Below are 18,230 nucleotides of genomic sequence, written 5' to 3' on the forward strand. Positions count from 1 at the left end.
TTTAAAAAATGCTTGTTATTTGGTGACCAGGCTTTAGAGCTGTGTTAATGAGAGTTAATTTAGAAGACTGACATCACACTCGGGAATTTCCATTTAAAGTGGATCTTGTTTTAGTTTTTTTTTAATTCTGACCGTAGAATCACTTTATTTGAACCATTTTAATTAATAAAAATAAAGAAAAGCCTGATAGGTTAAAGAGTGTGACGACTGGGGAACAAATAGATTTTCAAAGCAAACAAATAATACCTTTCAAATCTATGGAGCTCACTAACAAGAATCTTGTTTCTAGTTGAAAATGCAGAAGTGAAAAGGTAACCTTGTCAACAAACATCACAATGTTTTACCCTCATGCCCTTCATCCAGACGTGAAGGCTTTATTTTTTCTTTTTGTGCACTGCACTTCAGGTGTAAAAACATCTGATTCTGATTCTGATCAAGTTGTAGTTTGCTTGGAGTTTATTTAGAAGACCATGGGAATCAAACATAAGCTTCGGTGGCCCAAATAGGACTGGGCCAACACTCCACTGAACTGAATTTGTGCTTTTAATAGTATTTTTTTTTTAATTTTTTATAAATAATGCAACAGTTTTCCAAACAATTAATTGCCAGTGACAGATAAATTCTTGTTTTTCACTATCTACTATGTAAATGGCTGAGCAATGAGTAATTTTAAAATGTAAGCCCAAAGAGTAGTGCTGGCAGATTTCTTTCATTTACCACAGTACCATATCTGCATTATGCAGAAAAACTAAGACATACTGGTCAAATTTCACTTATTTTTCTGATATTAAGATATTTCAGGGAGCAGATGTGTAGGTAAAATTCATTACACTGACAGAAAGCAGAGTTTCACTGGTCCAACCCAGATGGTGAATTTTGGGTTGTATGAATCAGACATCTCTGTAACAGACAATATATTAGCTGGAGGAAATTGCAACCAACACAGAGTTCAAGCACCCGCTGGTTTATTCTATATAGCCTCCATAAAAACGATGAAGCACTGCTTTTCCACTTTGTTTTTGTACAGATTTAATAACATTAACTGTGTTAATTCACAAAGTCAAGTTGTGGTGGAGTTTCCGCCACAAAAGCAAGAAAGCTGATGTTACACACTTATCCCTTAAACATGGGAAACGATCTGTTTATCCTAATACTTGTAAATGGAAATGCTCTAAATGTCTTTTCCACAGAGCAATCGGGAGATGCTGCTGTGTCTCTCTAGCATTATGCATGAAACTAATTCATCACACAGTCTTTATCTGCAACTGTCAGGCACCCCCAAATTTTTTTCTTCCTATTTTATAGCTGATGCTATTCTGCTTAAATCAGCAGTTGTGATGTGCCTTTTTACATTTGATTTTTTGAATTGTACAAAATAGAGAAAATAATATTTTCTAAATTTAAAATTCAAATGTATCCTCTATTTACAGCAACAAAAGAAGCAGCTTTGAATAACCTGACGGCCAAAACAATTAAAAAAAAAAGTCTTACACCTGTAGTTGACCATAATAAACATTTAAATAATAAACTCACAACTGAGTATGCACTAAAACCCATGAAAGAAACCTCAGCTTCAAATGACGAAGCCTCTTCCTTAGCTTCCTAGCCCACAGAGCCACATAGCCATATGCATTCATCTGCATGCATAAGGAGTTTCTATGTAGATGATCATTCTCTCTTCCATCTCTGCAGGCTCAATTTAACATCCGCCTGTTCTCCAGCCTATGAATCCCACTGGTGGATCATCACAGTGTGTGTATGTGTGCATGTGTGTGCTGGAAAAAGAACAGAATAACAGGGTTTCTTGAGCTTTGAGGGTGCCTCAGTGAGAGTCAGAAGAGTCGGTGAGCATTGAAGTCTTTAGTGCACACACCTAGTCTGCAGACTTCCTGTGTGTCTACCATGAGTCAGAATCTGCTTGTTATGTAAATCCACAGAGAAGTGAGGGGGACACCGGCACACCTGTGCCCTGCCAGCCTGCTCCTGTCCAGGTTTTTTTTCCTTCCCTTTTGACACAGAGCAGCAATTACTTATTGCTCCCAGTCATTGAACTATGACTCATCCTGGAGGAATTAGGCCCTCAATCAGCCAGTATGTTCTATAGCTGCCTCTAATCAGATGACGATGAATACCAAGTTGGGCTTAACCCCCCCTTACTTGTGCTGACATACAATTATTTAGATCTATGTGTGCGTGTGTGGGGGTGAACACAGGCATGAAACAAATAAAGAGTGTGGATAATCTGGAGTGCCTGTTTAGAACAAGAAAAGATCCTTCTTGGTACCGGAGCCAAATCTGCCACCTCCTCACCAGCAAAACCTAGCGCAAACCTCAAAACTACCCCCGCAGCCTACAGTCCCAGCCACGTGACCCCACCCCCTGCCACACAAACACTTCACGTGGAAAAAAAAAGACTCTTCCCCCACATACTGTAATCTAGGGCATACTCACCAGCAATGCGGATCTTTATGCACAGTTATAATGTGTTGGGTCGCTTTTTCATATTTATAACTCATATAGCCTCATATATGATCAACAGGTCTGCTGTGACGAACACGCCCGTTAACTTCAAACAGGCTTACATGTCAAGTGACACGCGTGACTGAAAAGTGATAGACTATGTGTGTATTTGCCTGCATCTGTGCTGTGTTTGTGTGTGTTAAGGGAATACTCCCACCCCTGAGGGGGGAGAAAAAAAGAAAAAAAGTATTATGGTAAGTGGCACGGCCCTAAATTCAATGAGGGCAGCTAAGTGTACAGTGCCCCGCCACCGCTTCACAGACTACCCTGTGTGAGTCTGTGTGTCTGAAAGAGAGAGAGAGGGGGGGAGTGAGTGTGTGTGTCTGTGTGTGTGTTTGTGTGCATACCAGGTAAACGTCACAGCTTGCAAAGAAAGCCCCTGCGCTGCGAGCGCGCGCCACACTTCCTCAATCGACGGAATCACAGAGAGAAAAAAAACACTAGAGGAAGAAAAAGAGCAACTTTCGTCGAGAACAACCGCCTGGTTTGCAGGACAAGGTGAGTCTGCCATTACAATCCTTTTCAGGCTTCAGTCGAGTGGGTTTTTAGTAGCAGAGTACGGGTTTTACGTCTAAACTTTACAGAAAGTTACAGAAAACAGTACCGTTTCGTCTGCTTCTTTCATCCTTTGGAAAACCTCACTGTGAGGGTGAGGCGAGTAACGCTAAACCCTGGCTAACTGGTTACAGTTTTTCTTCCTCGCTGAAAGCGTTAGCTGTTGTAGCGCAGTGAAAGTTTAGCCAGACACGTTTCATTTCTATGAAAAGTCAACAAGGCAGCTGGCACTACACAGCTGTTTTGGTTAAAATAATAACCCCTGACAACTTTTCCGAGTAGCGACTGGAGCTGCTTCAGTGAAACAGTGCACAGGAATCCGTGACCCCGTCACACTTGCTGACGCTACGGGGTCACAAAAGGTACTGACAGGTGAATTATCGCGACCTACTGATCTATACCCACCTGGACTGGAACATCTGCAAGCATCTGCGGCCCTGTCTTAACACAGTCGGTAACTGCATGCAGTATGTCGGTAATTCTGCTTATGTGGAATCCGTTAAGTGACAGAATATCACCAGGGATGAGGAGGAATGTGAGCAGGTCTGGACAGCAAGGATGGAGGAGTAAAGATAAAAAGAAGAAAAGGGAGAAAAGGGAGAAGGAACAGTTATTTACTTGTCATTAAGACAATCTGGCTGCAAGCTGCTGTCTGAGTCAGACGTGGGGTGACATCTGCGTTCAGCCAACTGACAATCGACCACATCCTTTAGAGAATAAAGAGAGAATCAGATGCACTGACTGATTCTCGGTGAATGTGACCGTCAGAGTTTAGTTTTTCATTATGCGCAAGACTCAAATCTAGATAGGACCTGTGTCAACCTCAGCAATGGTTTAGGTGTTCTGCGCGATCACATGAGGCGTTCAAAAGTGTTTATGAGGGGGTAATTACGTCGAGGAAGAAAGGCTATTTTCCATACCACGATGAAACACAGTCAGGCTCTCAGAATCAGGTATTATGTTACCATTTCAGTCAGTAAAAGCGATGTTAGTATTCTTCTGTGTGGAAGAAAATTAAAATTTTAATTGAACTTTAAATTAAGCAAAGGTTCAGAGGAGAGTACAGCCATCAAATTATGTTTCAGTGCTCAGGGGTTTATTTTTTGTAATGATTTTACCACATTGCCTTTGTGAATGAACAGCGTGTAATGGTTTTTGATACAATTATTAAGCAATAATAACAGAAATCAGTAATTGTGTGGTTTGTTAGGTCAGACATTAGGAAGTAGACAACATAAAGTTGAATAACAAGCTTCTAGAGGATGTTTACCAGTTACAGTATGCTGGGGAGGTAACTAGACAGGACAATTTGAAACTGCTCACAGCTGGTTGGGAAATCAATCACTATTGGCCTGAAACACACAGCATGCCTGCTGTTGATTAACTCCCAAAAGCCCTGGCATCACAGCTCCCAGCTGCAGTACGTGAGTGAAACTGGTTGCATGCTTTTTTACTTGCCTGCATCTTTTATTCCGTCTTACTTTTCTGAGTCTGAGTGTAGGTGGTTACAGTTTCAGGCTTGTGATAGCAGCTAGGCTTTCTTTGGAGCACAGCATGCATTTGGATCAGTGACATGTTGAGACTAGCTCTGACTTTGTAGTGCTAGGAAACACCTCTGGTGTTGCAGCTGCAACCTGTCAGAAACTGCACGCATAGTGATAAGGAACCAAACAAATGTGACTTTGTGCTCACATTTTAAATGTGTATCAGTGGCAATAAGAAAATAATAATTAAAGACTCCATGGGTGTAACAGTTAACAGGGGTTACCTAATGTATTGCACATACTGAAACTAGTGGTGTTTGGGTTGTTATAGAGAAAAGTTGTGGCACTGTCTGCAACACTTGTGGAGTTATGCAAGCAGCAAATCATGCGTGAGGTAACAAGCACCCAGCACAAAGGGGGACATTGATCGCTCATTATGTGTCACCACTGGAATTTCACTTCTAATGCAAAAGAAATCCAGTTATTCAGGTATTTCCTCTGTAGGTAAAAAAGTGAATGATTTTTTTCTCTTCAGTTAGGAAAAATATGGAAAATATATACATGACATAAAATTCAGGTCATGTACTAAATGTGTGCGTAACTTGCTTCCAACAAGCAGTCATTTGGATTAATAGCCAGTCCACCATAAAAAATTGAGTCAGAGTAAATCTTGCAGTGAGAGAAAGCAAAATACAAATTTGTGCTGCAGCCAGAGGCAAATTTTGCTCATTGCAGGTGTCTCGCTTAGTGACAGGAAATTCTCAAATACCAGTAAAAAGACCGCTTATCTTATCTTCTGTCTTTTTTTTGTTTGGGGTCAAAATGCTCAGATAGAACTTAGCACTATTGCTTGACATTTTGCAATATTTTGAGACAATGCGATGATGCACTTTAACAGTAATAAATTTGTGGTTGTTCTTGTCTGAGAACAGGCGATCCTGGTACTTTCACCATGGCTCCTTTCTTGAGGATTGCCTTTAACTCGTACGACCTGGGTATCCTGCCTCCTCTGACTGACCCACCCTTCTGTGCTATCAAGATGAAGGAAGCCTTGACAACTGGTGAGATCATTTTTTTGTCTTTTGCAGAAGTCTCTACTTCTGCTCAAACAACAAACACAAATTATGTTATCTTATTTTGTTTAAATTGAAAACATGCCAAAAATATTTTTTCTACTTCCTCTATCTGCCCATCTGCTTCTCAGAAAGAGGGAAGACCCTGGTTCAGCGTAAACCCACCATGTACCCAGCCTGGAAGTCCACTTTTGATGCACACATCTATGAAGGTCGTGTGCTCGAGGTACTGCTGATGAAGACAGCGGAGGAGCCGCTGGCTGAAGTGTCTGTCGGTGTGTCTGTCCTTGCTGAGCGCTGCAAGAAAGCCAACGGGCGTGCTGAATTCTGGGTAAGTCATTACACACTGTCCTTTGTCTTTAAGAGCAAATGTCAGGATCCTGTTTAACTGTACTTATATTTTGTGTTCAGATGGATCTCCATCCTTCAGGAAAAGTAATGATGGCAGTGCAGTATTTTCTGGAGGATGCAGATGCAGGTGAGATTAAATTACATTATATTTTTATATTATTTATTTTTATTTTCTCTTCTATGCACTTCCTTTTATTTAAGTATGTTTTGCAGCCTCTTCAAAGACAGTTAGAGGGGTATCCCCCTCACCCACACCAGTCATCTCTGGTTTTCAGCTGCTAATTTAATGTAGTCCTTACACACACTTTAACGTGTGATTCCCTACTGCAATCATAAGGCTATCAGTCTGTAACAAATCTGTAATATGACCTCTCTTTTTCTGTCACAGTGTTGTATATGACTGACTTGTTTTTCTCTCTTTATTTGGAAGAGAGCAAGCAGCCTGTGAAGGAGGAAGCTCCTACTCTGAACCGTAGACGCGGGGCCATAAAGCAGGCCAAAATACACTTCATCAAGAACCATGAGTTCATTGCAACTTTCTTCAGACAGCCCACTTTCTGCTCTGTGTGCAGAGAATTTGTCTGGTCAGTGCCCGTCTAAAACTTTCATCAAATTAGGAAACAGGATATTGAGAATCTAGTGTTCAGGAACTTGTGGATATGTAGTATTAGCAGACTTATTTCTGATTAAGACTGTAATTATTTTTCTAGATCACTGTTTTGTATGTGACACTTTTAATGTGAACAGTTCCTGGAAATATGAGCTCTCTAATTAAAAAAGAAGTGAGGACAATCCCCTGACATAGTTTGGCAGAAACTCTCAATAACTATTTTTGTTTGCCAGACCATGACCCAAGACTTTGATGACCCATTTTCTTGATGTTATACATAGAATGCTCATGTTTTCCTTTGAAGACTTTAGTTGTCCAGTTATCTGATATGAAGCACATTTTGATGAAATTGGAAATTTTGTGCAAAAAGATACACAAAACTACATACTTCATTTGGAGCCACATTACAGAAATGTACTATTTTAGGCCTAATATTAGATAAGCCTAACATTATTTTCCCAAATTGATTCTACAGAAGTAAAGTCTAAATATAGGAGGCATCCTATCTTATCTGACTTCACTTTATCTTATTTCAGATTAGGAAATGATAAATATACACCCCAACATCTCGTTTAAGCCCATTATTGACCACCCGCTGGTACTTTTCCATCTTACTGAGCTCCACACATCCTTGTTACCATTAGCTTTCTCAATGATTGCTGTTGCCACGTTAGTTAAATGAAGTTCAGAAATAAAGTACTACCACTAACCCCTTCCTCACACATCTGTACTTACTCACTCTACTTGATGGAAGAGGGATTGTTAGTGTAGCTCTAAGATTACCCTAAAGGTAGGAGACTTGTGCTTTTGGGAGGTTATGTTACTTGTGTTATGCACTTTAATATTCTTAGGTAGAGTAGCAAATCAGGGCCTGTTCCTATGAAGTGTTTTAACCTTAATGAGACTTAATCACCATCGTTACCACACAGTTAAGATAGAATTTACAAGTTATAAAGTGTATGCAATGCAGTACCTGTTCCTTATTGCTTTTGAGTGATAAACTGGGAAATCATTCACAAAGCCTGTCTTTGTCTCACACAGGGGACTCAACAAGCAAGGCTATAAATGCAGACGTAAGTGTACTTCATTAAAAAAATCTCAATACATTGTGTTATAGCTAAAACAGCAACATAGATGTTCAACACGTTCTCACTCCCAAAGCGTTACATTTTACGCTAGGTGACAAATCGTCTGTATATTACGCTTCCGGCACCCAACACGTCCCTATATTATGAGATCGGAAAAATGAGGAAACATGAGAAAACATGAGAACCGTTTGAAATGAATCTACACATGTACGTTCATTTTACTTAAGTTGCTTTAGAAAACACTATCTAATGTCATCAAAGTGCTGGTTAAGGTTCGGGATAAGTTTATGGTTAGGGCTGGAATACATGGCTGGAATGTGTATTACCGGCATTCTACTGGAATTCATCTATAACCAGGCGCGTAGCATAATACACGTTCTTATGCTTTCGCGTTCCTCAGGAATGCCTCGGGACTTAACATATCGTGAGTATATCACATCTCGGGAGTGAGAATGGCTGAGATGTTAAACATAAAAAATGTCTACTTAACCATAAAAGCAAACTGTGAAATGTACATATTCATTTCTTTTACCGTTATGCACTCAAAAATATGCTGATTGCTGAAATATTTCCATGTAATTTTTTTTACAAGGTAAAATGATAGATTTAAAGGAGTCTGGTCAAAAGAAATGTAGTGGACTACCATTTTCCTGCAAGATTAATTATATAGATAAATTTGATTTGACATATTTTCACTGAATTTTATTCAAAATCACTGCTTCATGTTTATGAAAGCATGTGTGTGTACAGCTTAAAAACTAAAGTATTAATCTGCTATATCGTTTCTTTTTCTCAGAATGTAATGCAGCCATCCACAAGAAATGTATAGACAAAATCATCGGCAGATGTACTGGTACTGCTGCCAACAGTCGGGATACTGTGGTGTGTAACACACATTTCTTCTGTACACCATGTACTGTTAGTGTTCGCCATATGTGTCCCAATTAGTGCGCAATAGTCAGTTTAGTGTGGGCTTTTTTTCCTCTGTGATTTACGATTTTGATGTATTCCTCCTTAGCAAATCAACAATGATTCGTTTATCAAATTAAAGTGTATAGTTCGGTCAGGGTTTAACACAAAGGCACATACCTGTTAGTTTCCACTTCCAGTGAAGCATTTTTCAATGTCCATCAATATTAGGGGGTAATCAAAGTCCAGCTAACCTAGATAGCAGTGACAGGAATGAGCACTGCACCCCCACACATTGTGGGACTAACAGATGGGGTGTGGTCTTAGGGAAATACTTTAAATTCAACTAGCAGGGACAGATCTGGCCCACAAGTTGTAATCTCTGAGAATTTTTTTTACACAGTGCTGTAGTGACTTTTGACACATTGAAGTTAGAGAGGGAAGAAGAAGACAAGGGGGAAAAAAAGGATGAGGAAGGTGCGCAGGAAAGCTAGATGTTACAGGCCTGTGAGCGTGAGTCCTTTGGTCATACATAGCAATGATGAATCTTCTCCGTGCCCAAAGTTCCAGAAGGAGCGATTTAAAATCGACATGCCGCATCGTTTCAAGATCAACAACTACATGAGTCCCACCTTCTGTGACCACTGTGGAAGCCTTCTGTGGGGTCTGGTCAAGCAAGGCCTGAAGTGTGAAGGTACAGCAGAGACATGATTGACTGGATGGTTACAGGAGCGTGTGCTTCTGTACTCTACAGACTAAAAAAATATTTACGCCTAAAATGTTGACTTTAAGCAACTTAATTAAAAGTAAATTTTCTGTGTATTTTTTACATATAAAACATGTAAAACATTAAATTTAATGGATTTGGTCAAATTAAATTTACCGTATTGAAATACATTTAGTTTATCCTAAGCATATTTTCCTTAATGATTATTTAAAAAAATAACCCTTCAGTTTTATAGATTTCATTTTTATTTTACTCAAAATTATTGCTTCATATTTATGGGGGCCAAGAAAAAAATTTTCAGTGCAGACTTGTTTTTTCTCTTTGCAGACTGCGCCATGAATGTCCATCACAAGTGTCAGGACAAAGTAGCCAACCTTTGTGGTATCAATCAGAAACTACTAGCCGAAGCCCTCACACAAGTCAGTCAGGTGAGTTCAGTGAGTCATTCAGTGGATTGTATCTTTTGGTATTCAAGTCCACATCAAGATGGATGACATTACAATGAGAAAGAAGTGTGACTCAGGTGTCATTCTACTAACGCGACTTTGCTCTTGGAGATTTTGTGACTCCGAATGATAATGAATAACAAATATAGATAAGCACTTTATTAAATTTTATATAAAAAAGATCATTTAAAAACTGGTTGTTGCTGTTCTGTTTTCTATGTAGTGGCACTTATTTGGATGTTTTCCAGAAATATTAGTAAACATATTAGCAGCAAATTTCTTTATAACTTTATAAACTTTCTGAATAAAATGAATACTTAAGCCTTATAACTACATCTCTATATTTTATCATCATTTAAGAAATGAAATAGCATTTAAATTCTTGAAGTATTTACATTATTTATCATAATGTGTAAATGTTTGTTTTGAAAGGATAGAGAAGATTCAAATAGATCTGAAATCAAATCTAGGCACTTAGCTTGCAATGTTGCCAGTACCCCGAGATGCTTGTGTTTGTTGGCTCAACAAAACCTAAAACTGGTTATAGAGATAATGGGTGTCATGATAACAGTTATCAACTTTCTTTGTTTACCCAAACTTTCCACTTCAGGCTTCTTACCTGAAGTGGAAAGATAACAAGCTGATTAATAATAACTAACTAGCAAAAAAGTATCTTATTTGTTTCACTTGAATGTGAAACTCAAAGTTACTGGTGTGTGTTGACCTAATTTTCCTGCCCTTCTGTGCTAAACGCCTGACTCATTCTGTTCTGTCTTTACAGGCCTGTCGTTCAACCCAAAATCTATTTAGTTTTGAAGACAGTTAAAGAGAGAAGAATCAAACAAGTTTTTGACTCAAATGTACCACGGCTGTTAGTCGACCATTGTTAGGAAACAGTTGTTTGAGTTCTTCATGTTTATTTTTTGTTTATGTGTTTATTTTTCTTCCTTTTTTCCATCAGAAATCATCCACTCGCCGTTCAGATCCAAATCTGCCTAATCTCCCGGATATTGGAATCTATGACGAAGTGAATAAACTTGCTGGACTTGAGATCAATGGTGAGTGAGGCTTTATTTGTTGGTGCTTTTTCCTCCAAACATTCAAGCAGAAAGTTAAAGTTCTGTACTGATAGCAAATGCTATGCAAATAAAAACTGCAGAAAATATGCAAAGGTTTGAGATAATTGTGTAAATATGTCATTTCTGTGTGTGGTAATGTATTTGTCCATTAGATGGGTCGACATACGGCAAACTTTGGGAAGGTTCCATCCCACGGGTACCGTCTCGTCTTACCCACTTAACCAAGATCAACATGGACAACTTCATCTTCCACAAAGTCTTAGGAAAAGGCAGTTTTGGAAAGGTACGGAGCAATGACGTCAGTGTGAAACGAACTGTGAGACTGCCATCTTAAAAACTAGAGAGAAAAAGAGAGAATATAAATAAGTGAACCAACAACACTCAAGTCAACCCATATCAGCTGTCATCATTACAATGGAGGCTGTAGTTCTCTTATAGAACTTATTACATGGACTGTGGGTGTTTCATCAACCAGCGAATTAAAATACTAATACTTCTCTTCTCTTTTCTTCTCTTCTCTTCTCTTCTCTTCTCTTCTCTTCTCTTCTCTTCTCTTCTCTTCTCTTTTCTTCTCTTCTCTTCTCTTCTCTTCTCTTCTCTTCTCTTCTCTTCTCTTCTCTTCTCTTCTCTTCTCTTCTCTTCTCTTCTCTTCTCTTCTCTTTGTAGGTCCTGCTGGCAGAGCTGAAAGGGCGTGGAGAGTATTTTGCTGTGAAAGCTCTGAAGAAAGATGTAGTGCTTATGGATGATGATGTGGAGTGCACGATGGTAGAGAAAAGAGTCTTGGCTTTAGCCTGGGAAAACCCCTTCCTCACACACCTTTACTCCACCTTTCAGACCAAGGTACTTCCCCTCCATGTCATTAATGACTGTATTTTATTCTGCATCAGTAGTTACATTACATTACATCGTTGTGCCTTTAATAGTAAAAAATGAAATGTTTCTCTAGGAGCATCTGTTCTTTGTGATGGAGTATCTGAATGGAGGTGACTTGATGTTTCACATTCAGGAAAAAGGGCGCTTTGAGCTCTACAGAGCCACGTGAGTTCCACCTGTCACACAGCCATCATGACATACTGTACGTTACTCAGTGGAAACACAATCCCTGCCATCCTTACTCAGTGTTCACATGCTTGTCTAGCTGCCCAGAGACTCACATTTACAGAAGATACTTGTAAAGATGAGCATATATTTATTGTCTCTTTGTCACTTTTTTAGCCTGCATCTTGTTTTCTTTTATATGATGTATAAAGTCTGAAGGACTGGGGCAATGCTGGCATCTATTAGCTCCTGTTCTTTAGAAGACAGGCCTTGTAAGGAGTGAACAGCTCTTAATGTTTGTGTATGGGGAGATATCAGTTACTACACCCACTTCTCATCACACTATGGGAATCTCTCCAGAGAAAAACAATCGCAAGCTGGTGAAATAAAGCGTTATGAATCCAAAATCTGGCGGCACCTTGACTGCCAACTAAACTTTTACTTTTTTAAATTAAATTACACTTTTACAAACCTGCTGACATTTCTTAGCAAGTGCTAAGGATTCAGAGAGATTAATATGAGAGTAATAATCATGTTATGTGGTGTTTAGAACCGATGAAATTCTTGCTTTTTAGTCAGTTATAAATTTAATTCACTGAGTGCAGAAATCTTTTGAAAAGTAATGTTTTGGCTGAAGAGTTTTGACAGAATTTGGCTGTATGTAGCAGAAAAATACAAAGAGTGTACAGCCGGGTTTTAAGACTGAATGCATTCGCTGGATTTTTTTCTTATGAACCACTGAAATGCTTCATGTTCTGCTTTCTAACTGTTGTGCTTAGTCACTGATCTTACATCTCCTGTAGTTAAATCAGCGGCTGTGTCCAGTACCTTTGAGATGACAGGAGTAATTTTGTACTTTGCAAACACTGACACCTGATCCTTTGTTGGCATCCTCTAGAATTCTCCTCACTCAGTGACTGTATTCACTCTGGGTAATTTATCCTCAGTGAGTGAGAAAGAGAGTGGGCTATTTTATTTCCCTACTATTCATTCCTTTACGTGTTTGCATCTTTTTTTATGTTAATGCTTAAAACAAACATGCCTCAACAAGACAGCAGAAATTCTGTGGTTCATAAGACCGAATTTAAGTCAATTCCAGCAAAGCAGTAAATTAATTAAACAAATTTGCTTTAATTTAAATGTATGCTTACAGTCTGTGGTGTTAACCATGCATTGTTTTTGAAGACTGAATGGTAATATCAGTAAGAGCAGCAAGTTCATGCTATGAGCTGTTGCTTTTTTATGCAGTGCACTTTATGTAAGTTAACTTTGGTAGTTTTGCCTATCTTGCTGACAAACAGCATAGCTCCACCATGACTATAACATTGCCTGTTATAGTCATGGTGGAGCAGGTTGGTTGTTTAAACTTAAAAAAAAAAAAATAGGATGCTTGTAGATGATGCATTTATACACATTTAAAGTGTTAAACAAATGAGGATGGATGGATTAAAATAAGGACTTTAATATTCTCTGCAGGGAAATTATTTTGTAACAGCTCTAATACTGGCGAGTTGTAAAATCCCACAAGCCTAACACAACACAGGACTACAAGAAATCACTGGGATGCATAGTCCGTAGTCTCAATGCAAGTGTGGATGATGTCACACGGAGTTGCCAGTTTGCTGGAGAGCGCGATGTAAACAACAGCCAATCTGGCATGTGAAAAGTCTGTGGGTATATAGTGTGGAAGTAGCCCCATGTTAAATATGTGGGCTGCAGAAGCGTTCCTTCACAGTAATGTGACAAGGGTGGCACCATCTGTTGTTAATAAAAGTGGCAAATCATCCACATCTTTATTTATTACGCTTGGATTTATTCCTGTTCACCCGAACTGTCTGAAAGCGGTTGATGGTAATCAAGGGATCTGAAATATACCCTGTTGCTATGTCTCTGTAAAACGTAACTGCACACTCATTAGGCTCATTTCCTTGTCAATCTCATGCCATTAACATAATTTCCTGCACTGTTAGAGGTGAGATATGGCTTTGATCCCCTCCTTTCATTTTCTTATCTATCTGTTCCTCCAGTGGCATTTCCTCTTATTTCTGTAGGAATGCTCATTATTGTTGTGAAAAAGACAAAGCAGTATTCTTCCATCAACCTGCACTTCCACCGCCATGCCAGTCAGGAAGTCGTCTAGTACCTGCAATATACATAATCTTCTGGTGACTTATTTATAATAGAATAGTTTCTGTAAACTTGATGACACACAAGATTAATGTGTCTAAACTGTCGTGTTGTATATTGCTGCACAGGCTGTCACAGAATATAAGGCACGTGCTGGATCTGGTTATGCAACATTTTTCCTTTGGCAGTGACTGAACTGCAGAGTCTCAGTTAAGCTCGTTGCCACCACAAAGGCTGCTGCTAACCTGACAAAGACTAGTTTCATGCACCATTTCAACTTTCCTTCAGCTTGCATGCATATCGAGGTGTCCTCTTACAACTGTGTGTTTTTGTTTTGTTCTTCGTGATCCAGGTTGAGACGTTCTTGTACATATGCCTGTACTGTCTGACTCCTATTCTATGAGGACTGCATTTCTAATGATGTTAAGTGAGAGATATTGACAGTCTATTCAGTCCTGTTCAGCAGGTCATTTAGTGTCACTGTGCAGGAACTGGGCTGGAGAGATGGCTTTGTGTGCTCTCCGGACCTGGTTGTTTCACTCGACACAGATGACAAGAGAAGCAGGTCAGCGATAGGCTAATCATTCGGCTCGCAGCAGCTCTTGGGTTTCACATTATGAGAGTGTTATTCACCTGTCTCCTACTCCATACAAATGTCCTCTTCAATAATTCAGGTGTACACTGAAATGAGTCTGCAGTTACACCAGTGTTAAGCCTCCAGCTATGTACTGAGATAGCTCCGCACAGGCCTGTAGCTTTCCATCAGAGATGAGTGTCTGATATTTCTGTCTCTGACTCCTTTGTCTTACCAGGTTCTACTCTGCCGAGATCATTTGTGGTCTTCAGTTTTTACATTCCAAAGGCATCATCTACAGGTCAGAGCACAGAATAGGAATTTCACATGAATATAAAATACACTTAAAAATCTGTTTTCTTTACATTATTTTGTTGTTGTTTTTTAATGCGCCAATGATTTCAGTTGCAAGTGTAATGAGAAAATGAATTTGCAAAGTCTCCAATCTTGTTTAGTTAGGTAATCCCACGCATTTTTGACACTTTTTCCCCCTGAAAGTTTAATTATTATTGTGTGGCATGCATTGAGCAAGGGCTGTTATGAAAACTGTGGACTTGGATGCAGTACAAAAATGTGATTTAAAATTTTTTTAAAAGATTTTGGGAAGAGGAAAATGTAAATGTGTTTATTTGTTACACTGAGAAAACCAGACTCCTGACATTTCAGGACAACACAAAACTAAGATAACTGTTACAAAATGTCTAGTAAATGAACATAGAAACAGTAGACCACTCAATTGGACTGCATATCTCAAAGACCTTTCATATCTCTGCATAATTTTGTTTTTTTTAATTATAGTGAAATCACCTATAAGTATAGTAAAAATTCAATATCCTCAAAGAAACTCATATAATTACTGCATTTTACAAAACTGCTGCTTTGTATAGCGAATAGTAGTGTGTAAAAAATCTCACAGTTCAAAGTGCAAATGCATCTGTAATCAAACATTAATCCCCTTAAAATTTTATTTAACCTTTTATTGTAAGTTGTTATTTGTGTGGTAAATTCTGTTCTAACAAACACAAAATAGTTTTCTAAAACGTTATCATCACAATAACTCATGTTTATATCGTAACTTGGTTCTACTTTTTATTCATTTTCAGGGATCTTAAGTTAGACAATGTGATGCTGGACTGCGATGGGCATATAAAGATTGCTGACTTTGGCATGTGCAAGGAGAATGTATTTGGTGACAATCGCGCCACAACTTTTTGCGGCACTCCGGATTACATCGCTCCAGAGGTGCAGTCTTCTTCCAAAATTCTCTCTTGTGCTGAAATAATCAAATCTGCATTTAAAAACAAAACTTTTAAACGTCTGTCTGGTTTAATTGTTATTTATAATTTTTTGTTTAACTTTAGATTCTGCTGGGACAGAAATACTCATTCTCAGTTGACTGGTGGTCATTTGGGGTGTTGCTGTATGAGATGCTGATTGGTCAGTCACCTTTTCATGGAGATGATGAGGATGAGCTGTTTGAGTCCATTCGCATGGATACTCCCCATTATCCCCGATGGATTAGCAAGGAGTCGAAAGATCTGCTTGAGCGGGTTTGTATCATATCTTTAATACTAAATATAATAACCCCAAAAAGCGTTCAGACACGAAATGTCCATGAGTCCCAAAAAGTTGACTCTGTTCATCTGGACGTAGCGTTTTCAGTGGGAGCAATGTTTTATCACTCATCCAAGTGAGTTTCATGTGTTTATTTCACAAAGTATTAGGTAAACTAGTATTTGTGTCACTGGCAACAGACTGGACATTGAACAAGTCAGAAACATGAAAAGAAGCAGCTTGCAGATGCACAGAAACAGTGGGCAAGAAAAAGCTGCTTACATTTCATATCCTATATGAAATAACCATTTGAAAGGGTTTTAGGGTAACTGAGCTTAGTCCTCTGCTGGTGTGGGCTAATACTGGGATCAGCTAGTCTGCTGGGATTGTTCCAAGACTTGCCTTTGTGGGCCTGCCTGAGCTAAAGCTTTGCTTGAGGTTTAGTGAAATGAAATCAGCCTTTCTTTTGAGGGAGCATCCAAAAGCCCTCCAAATATTAACAAAAAGTATTTGGACAAGTTCTAATTGTCACACTTAGTGCAACATATCCATTGTTAATATGGTCTACTCCACCTGCAGTTACTCTGCCAGTTGTAAGACCTCGCAGAGTCCTGACCTGAATAACTTAGATTGTCTGTGGAGTAGGAAATGACGGTAAAAAAATTAGCTTGTTGATGCACTTGAGTGGAGGGAACATTAAGCACCAAGTTCAGTCCCTGGCTGGTACGGTCTGAGAACATAAGCAGTCCATTTAACTGAAAATCCTTTGTGTTTGACACATGATCACATATATTCCTTATGCAACCTTTCTGACCTTCCTTCCCTGCAGTTGTTTGAGAGAGACCCAACTCGCAGGATAGGAATTGTGGGTAATATCCGGTTACACCCCTTTTTCAAGAGCATTAACTGGCAGGCGTTGGAAATGAGAGAGGTTGAGCCCCCCTTCAAACCCAAAGTGGTACGTCACACACGTCACTGAGGATTTAAAAATTGTAGCTCTTGTGCTATGATTACATTTTGCTGAGATTTGTTTGTGGAAACTTCCAGAAAGCGCCGAATGACTGCAGCAACTTTGACCGGGAGTTCCTCAGCGAGAAGGCTCGTCTTTCCTACAGTGATAAGAACTTCATAGATTCCATGGACCAGTCGGCATTTGCTGGGTTTTCATTCATGAACCCCAAGATGGAGCATCTTTTAGAAAAATGATGTCATCCATGTCAGACTCATGTTACTCTCCTCATGTTTATGGAACAGTTTGCCTGCTTGCAGATGAGCAAGCTGTTTCACAATCAGTATTTGTTTCACCTTATTTTAAGCACAAACTATTCTTGGGTACGATCAAACAACAAACGGCCCGTGTACTGTATATATATATATGTGGATGTTTCATTTATGTGCATGCTTATTATTTGTATAGGTTATGAAGACCTGTGTGAGTAATAATATACTGTGGGAGTGGGAGTCTGAAAAATCCTTACATTCCACTTGACGTCATTGCTACCATCTGCTGCCATCATGTTTCCCTTTCATGTTGAAAATCATCTCCACTGGGGATAGAAAATATGAAATGGAGGAAAAAGGCTACAGGAACTAATTTTACTTCATGCTTCAGATATAGGTCGTATTTGTGAATGAGGTGACTGCATGTTTAGAGATTTGAGACCAAGAAAAATCCATCAATCTTAGCATTGTGGCTTAAATATGAATGTTATAATTTCAAACATCCAACTTCTTGCCTTTGACTAAGAAGAACTTGTGGTTGTAAAGTTGACTGAACAGTGCCATGTAATGATCAAACTTTAATGCTCCAGCTGTTTTCAGCTGTACAGAAAAGTTCTGTTTTGTGGATGGAGGTGCAATGAGTGCAGCCATGGGTACAAAAAGAGTAGTGAAATGACTAATTGGTGAGCCACTTAAACGCTGTATATAATATTTATGTATATTGTTGTTAACATGTATATTGGTTTGCAAAGGATGTATTTTTTTTTTTACTGTCTCCATATTTCCCATATGATTAAAAAAAAACATAAACTCCCAAGTCTGTGCTCCTTTTGTGTGATTTTGAAGTGCACGTAATAGAAAAGGTTTTAAACAA

At 38.9% G+C, this 18,230-nt stretch overlaps 1 protein-coding gene across 1 annotated transcript; it reads left to right on the forward strand.

Moving 5' to 3' along the window:
- The first annotated feature begins 2,845 nt into the window (after positions 1-2,845).
- On the forward strand, positions 2,846-18,167 carry prkcda (protein kinase C, delta a). Its single transcript, XM_080890482.1, has 18 exons — positions 2,846-3,018; positions 5,492-5,620; positions 5,764-5,963; positions 6,044-6,110; positions 6,414-6,567; positions 7,635-7,666; positions 8,478-8,563; positions 9,155-9,284; positions 9,645-9,745; positions 10,725-10,821; positions 10,995-11,125; positions 11,509-11,682; positions 11,789-11,880; positions 14,820-14,882; positions 15,685-15,823; positions 15,943-16,131; positions 16,965-17,093; positions 17,183-18,167. The coding sequence occupies exons 2-18, from the start codon at positions 5,512-5,514 to the stop codon at positions 17,339-17,341; spliced, it is 2,052 nt and encodes a 683-aa protein (XP_080746608.1). The 5' UTR covers positions 2,846-3,018; positions 5,492-5,511; the 3' UTR covers positions 17,342-18,167.
- The last annotated feature ends 63 nt before the right edge of the window (positions 18,168-18,230 follow it).

This window comes from Rhamphochromis sp. 'chilingali' (genome assembly GCF_963969265.1).
Source record: "Rhamphochromis sp. 'chilingali' genome assembly, chromosome: 9".
NCBI classification, from domain to species: Eukaryota; Metazoa; Chordata; class Actinopteri; order Cichliformes; family Cichlidae; genus Rhamphochromis; species Rhamphochromis sp. 'chilingali'.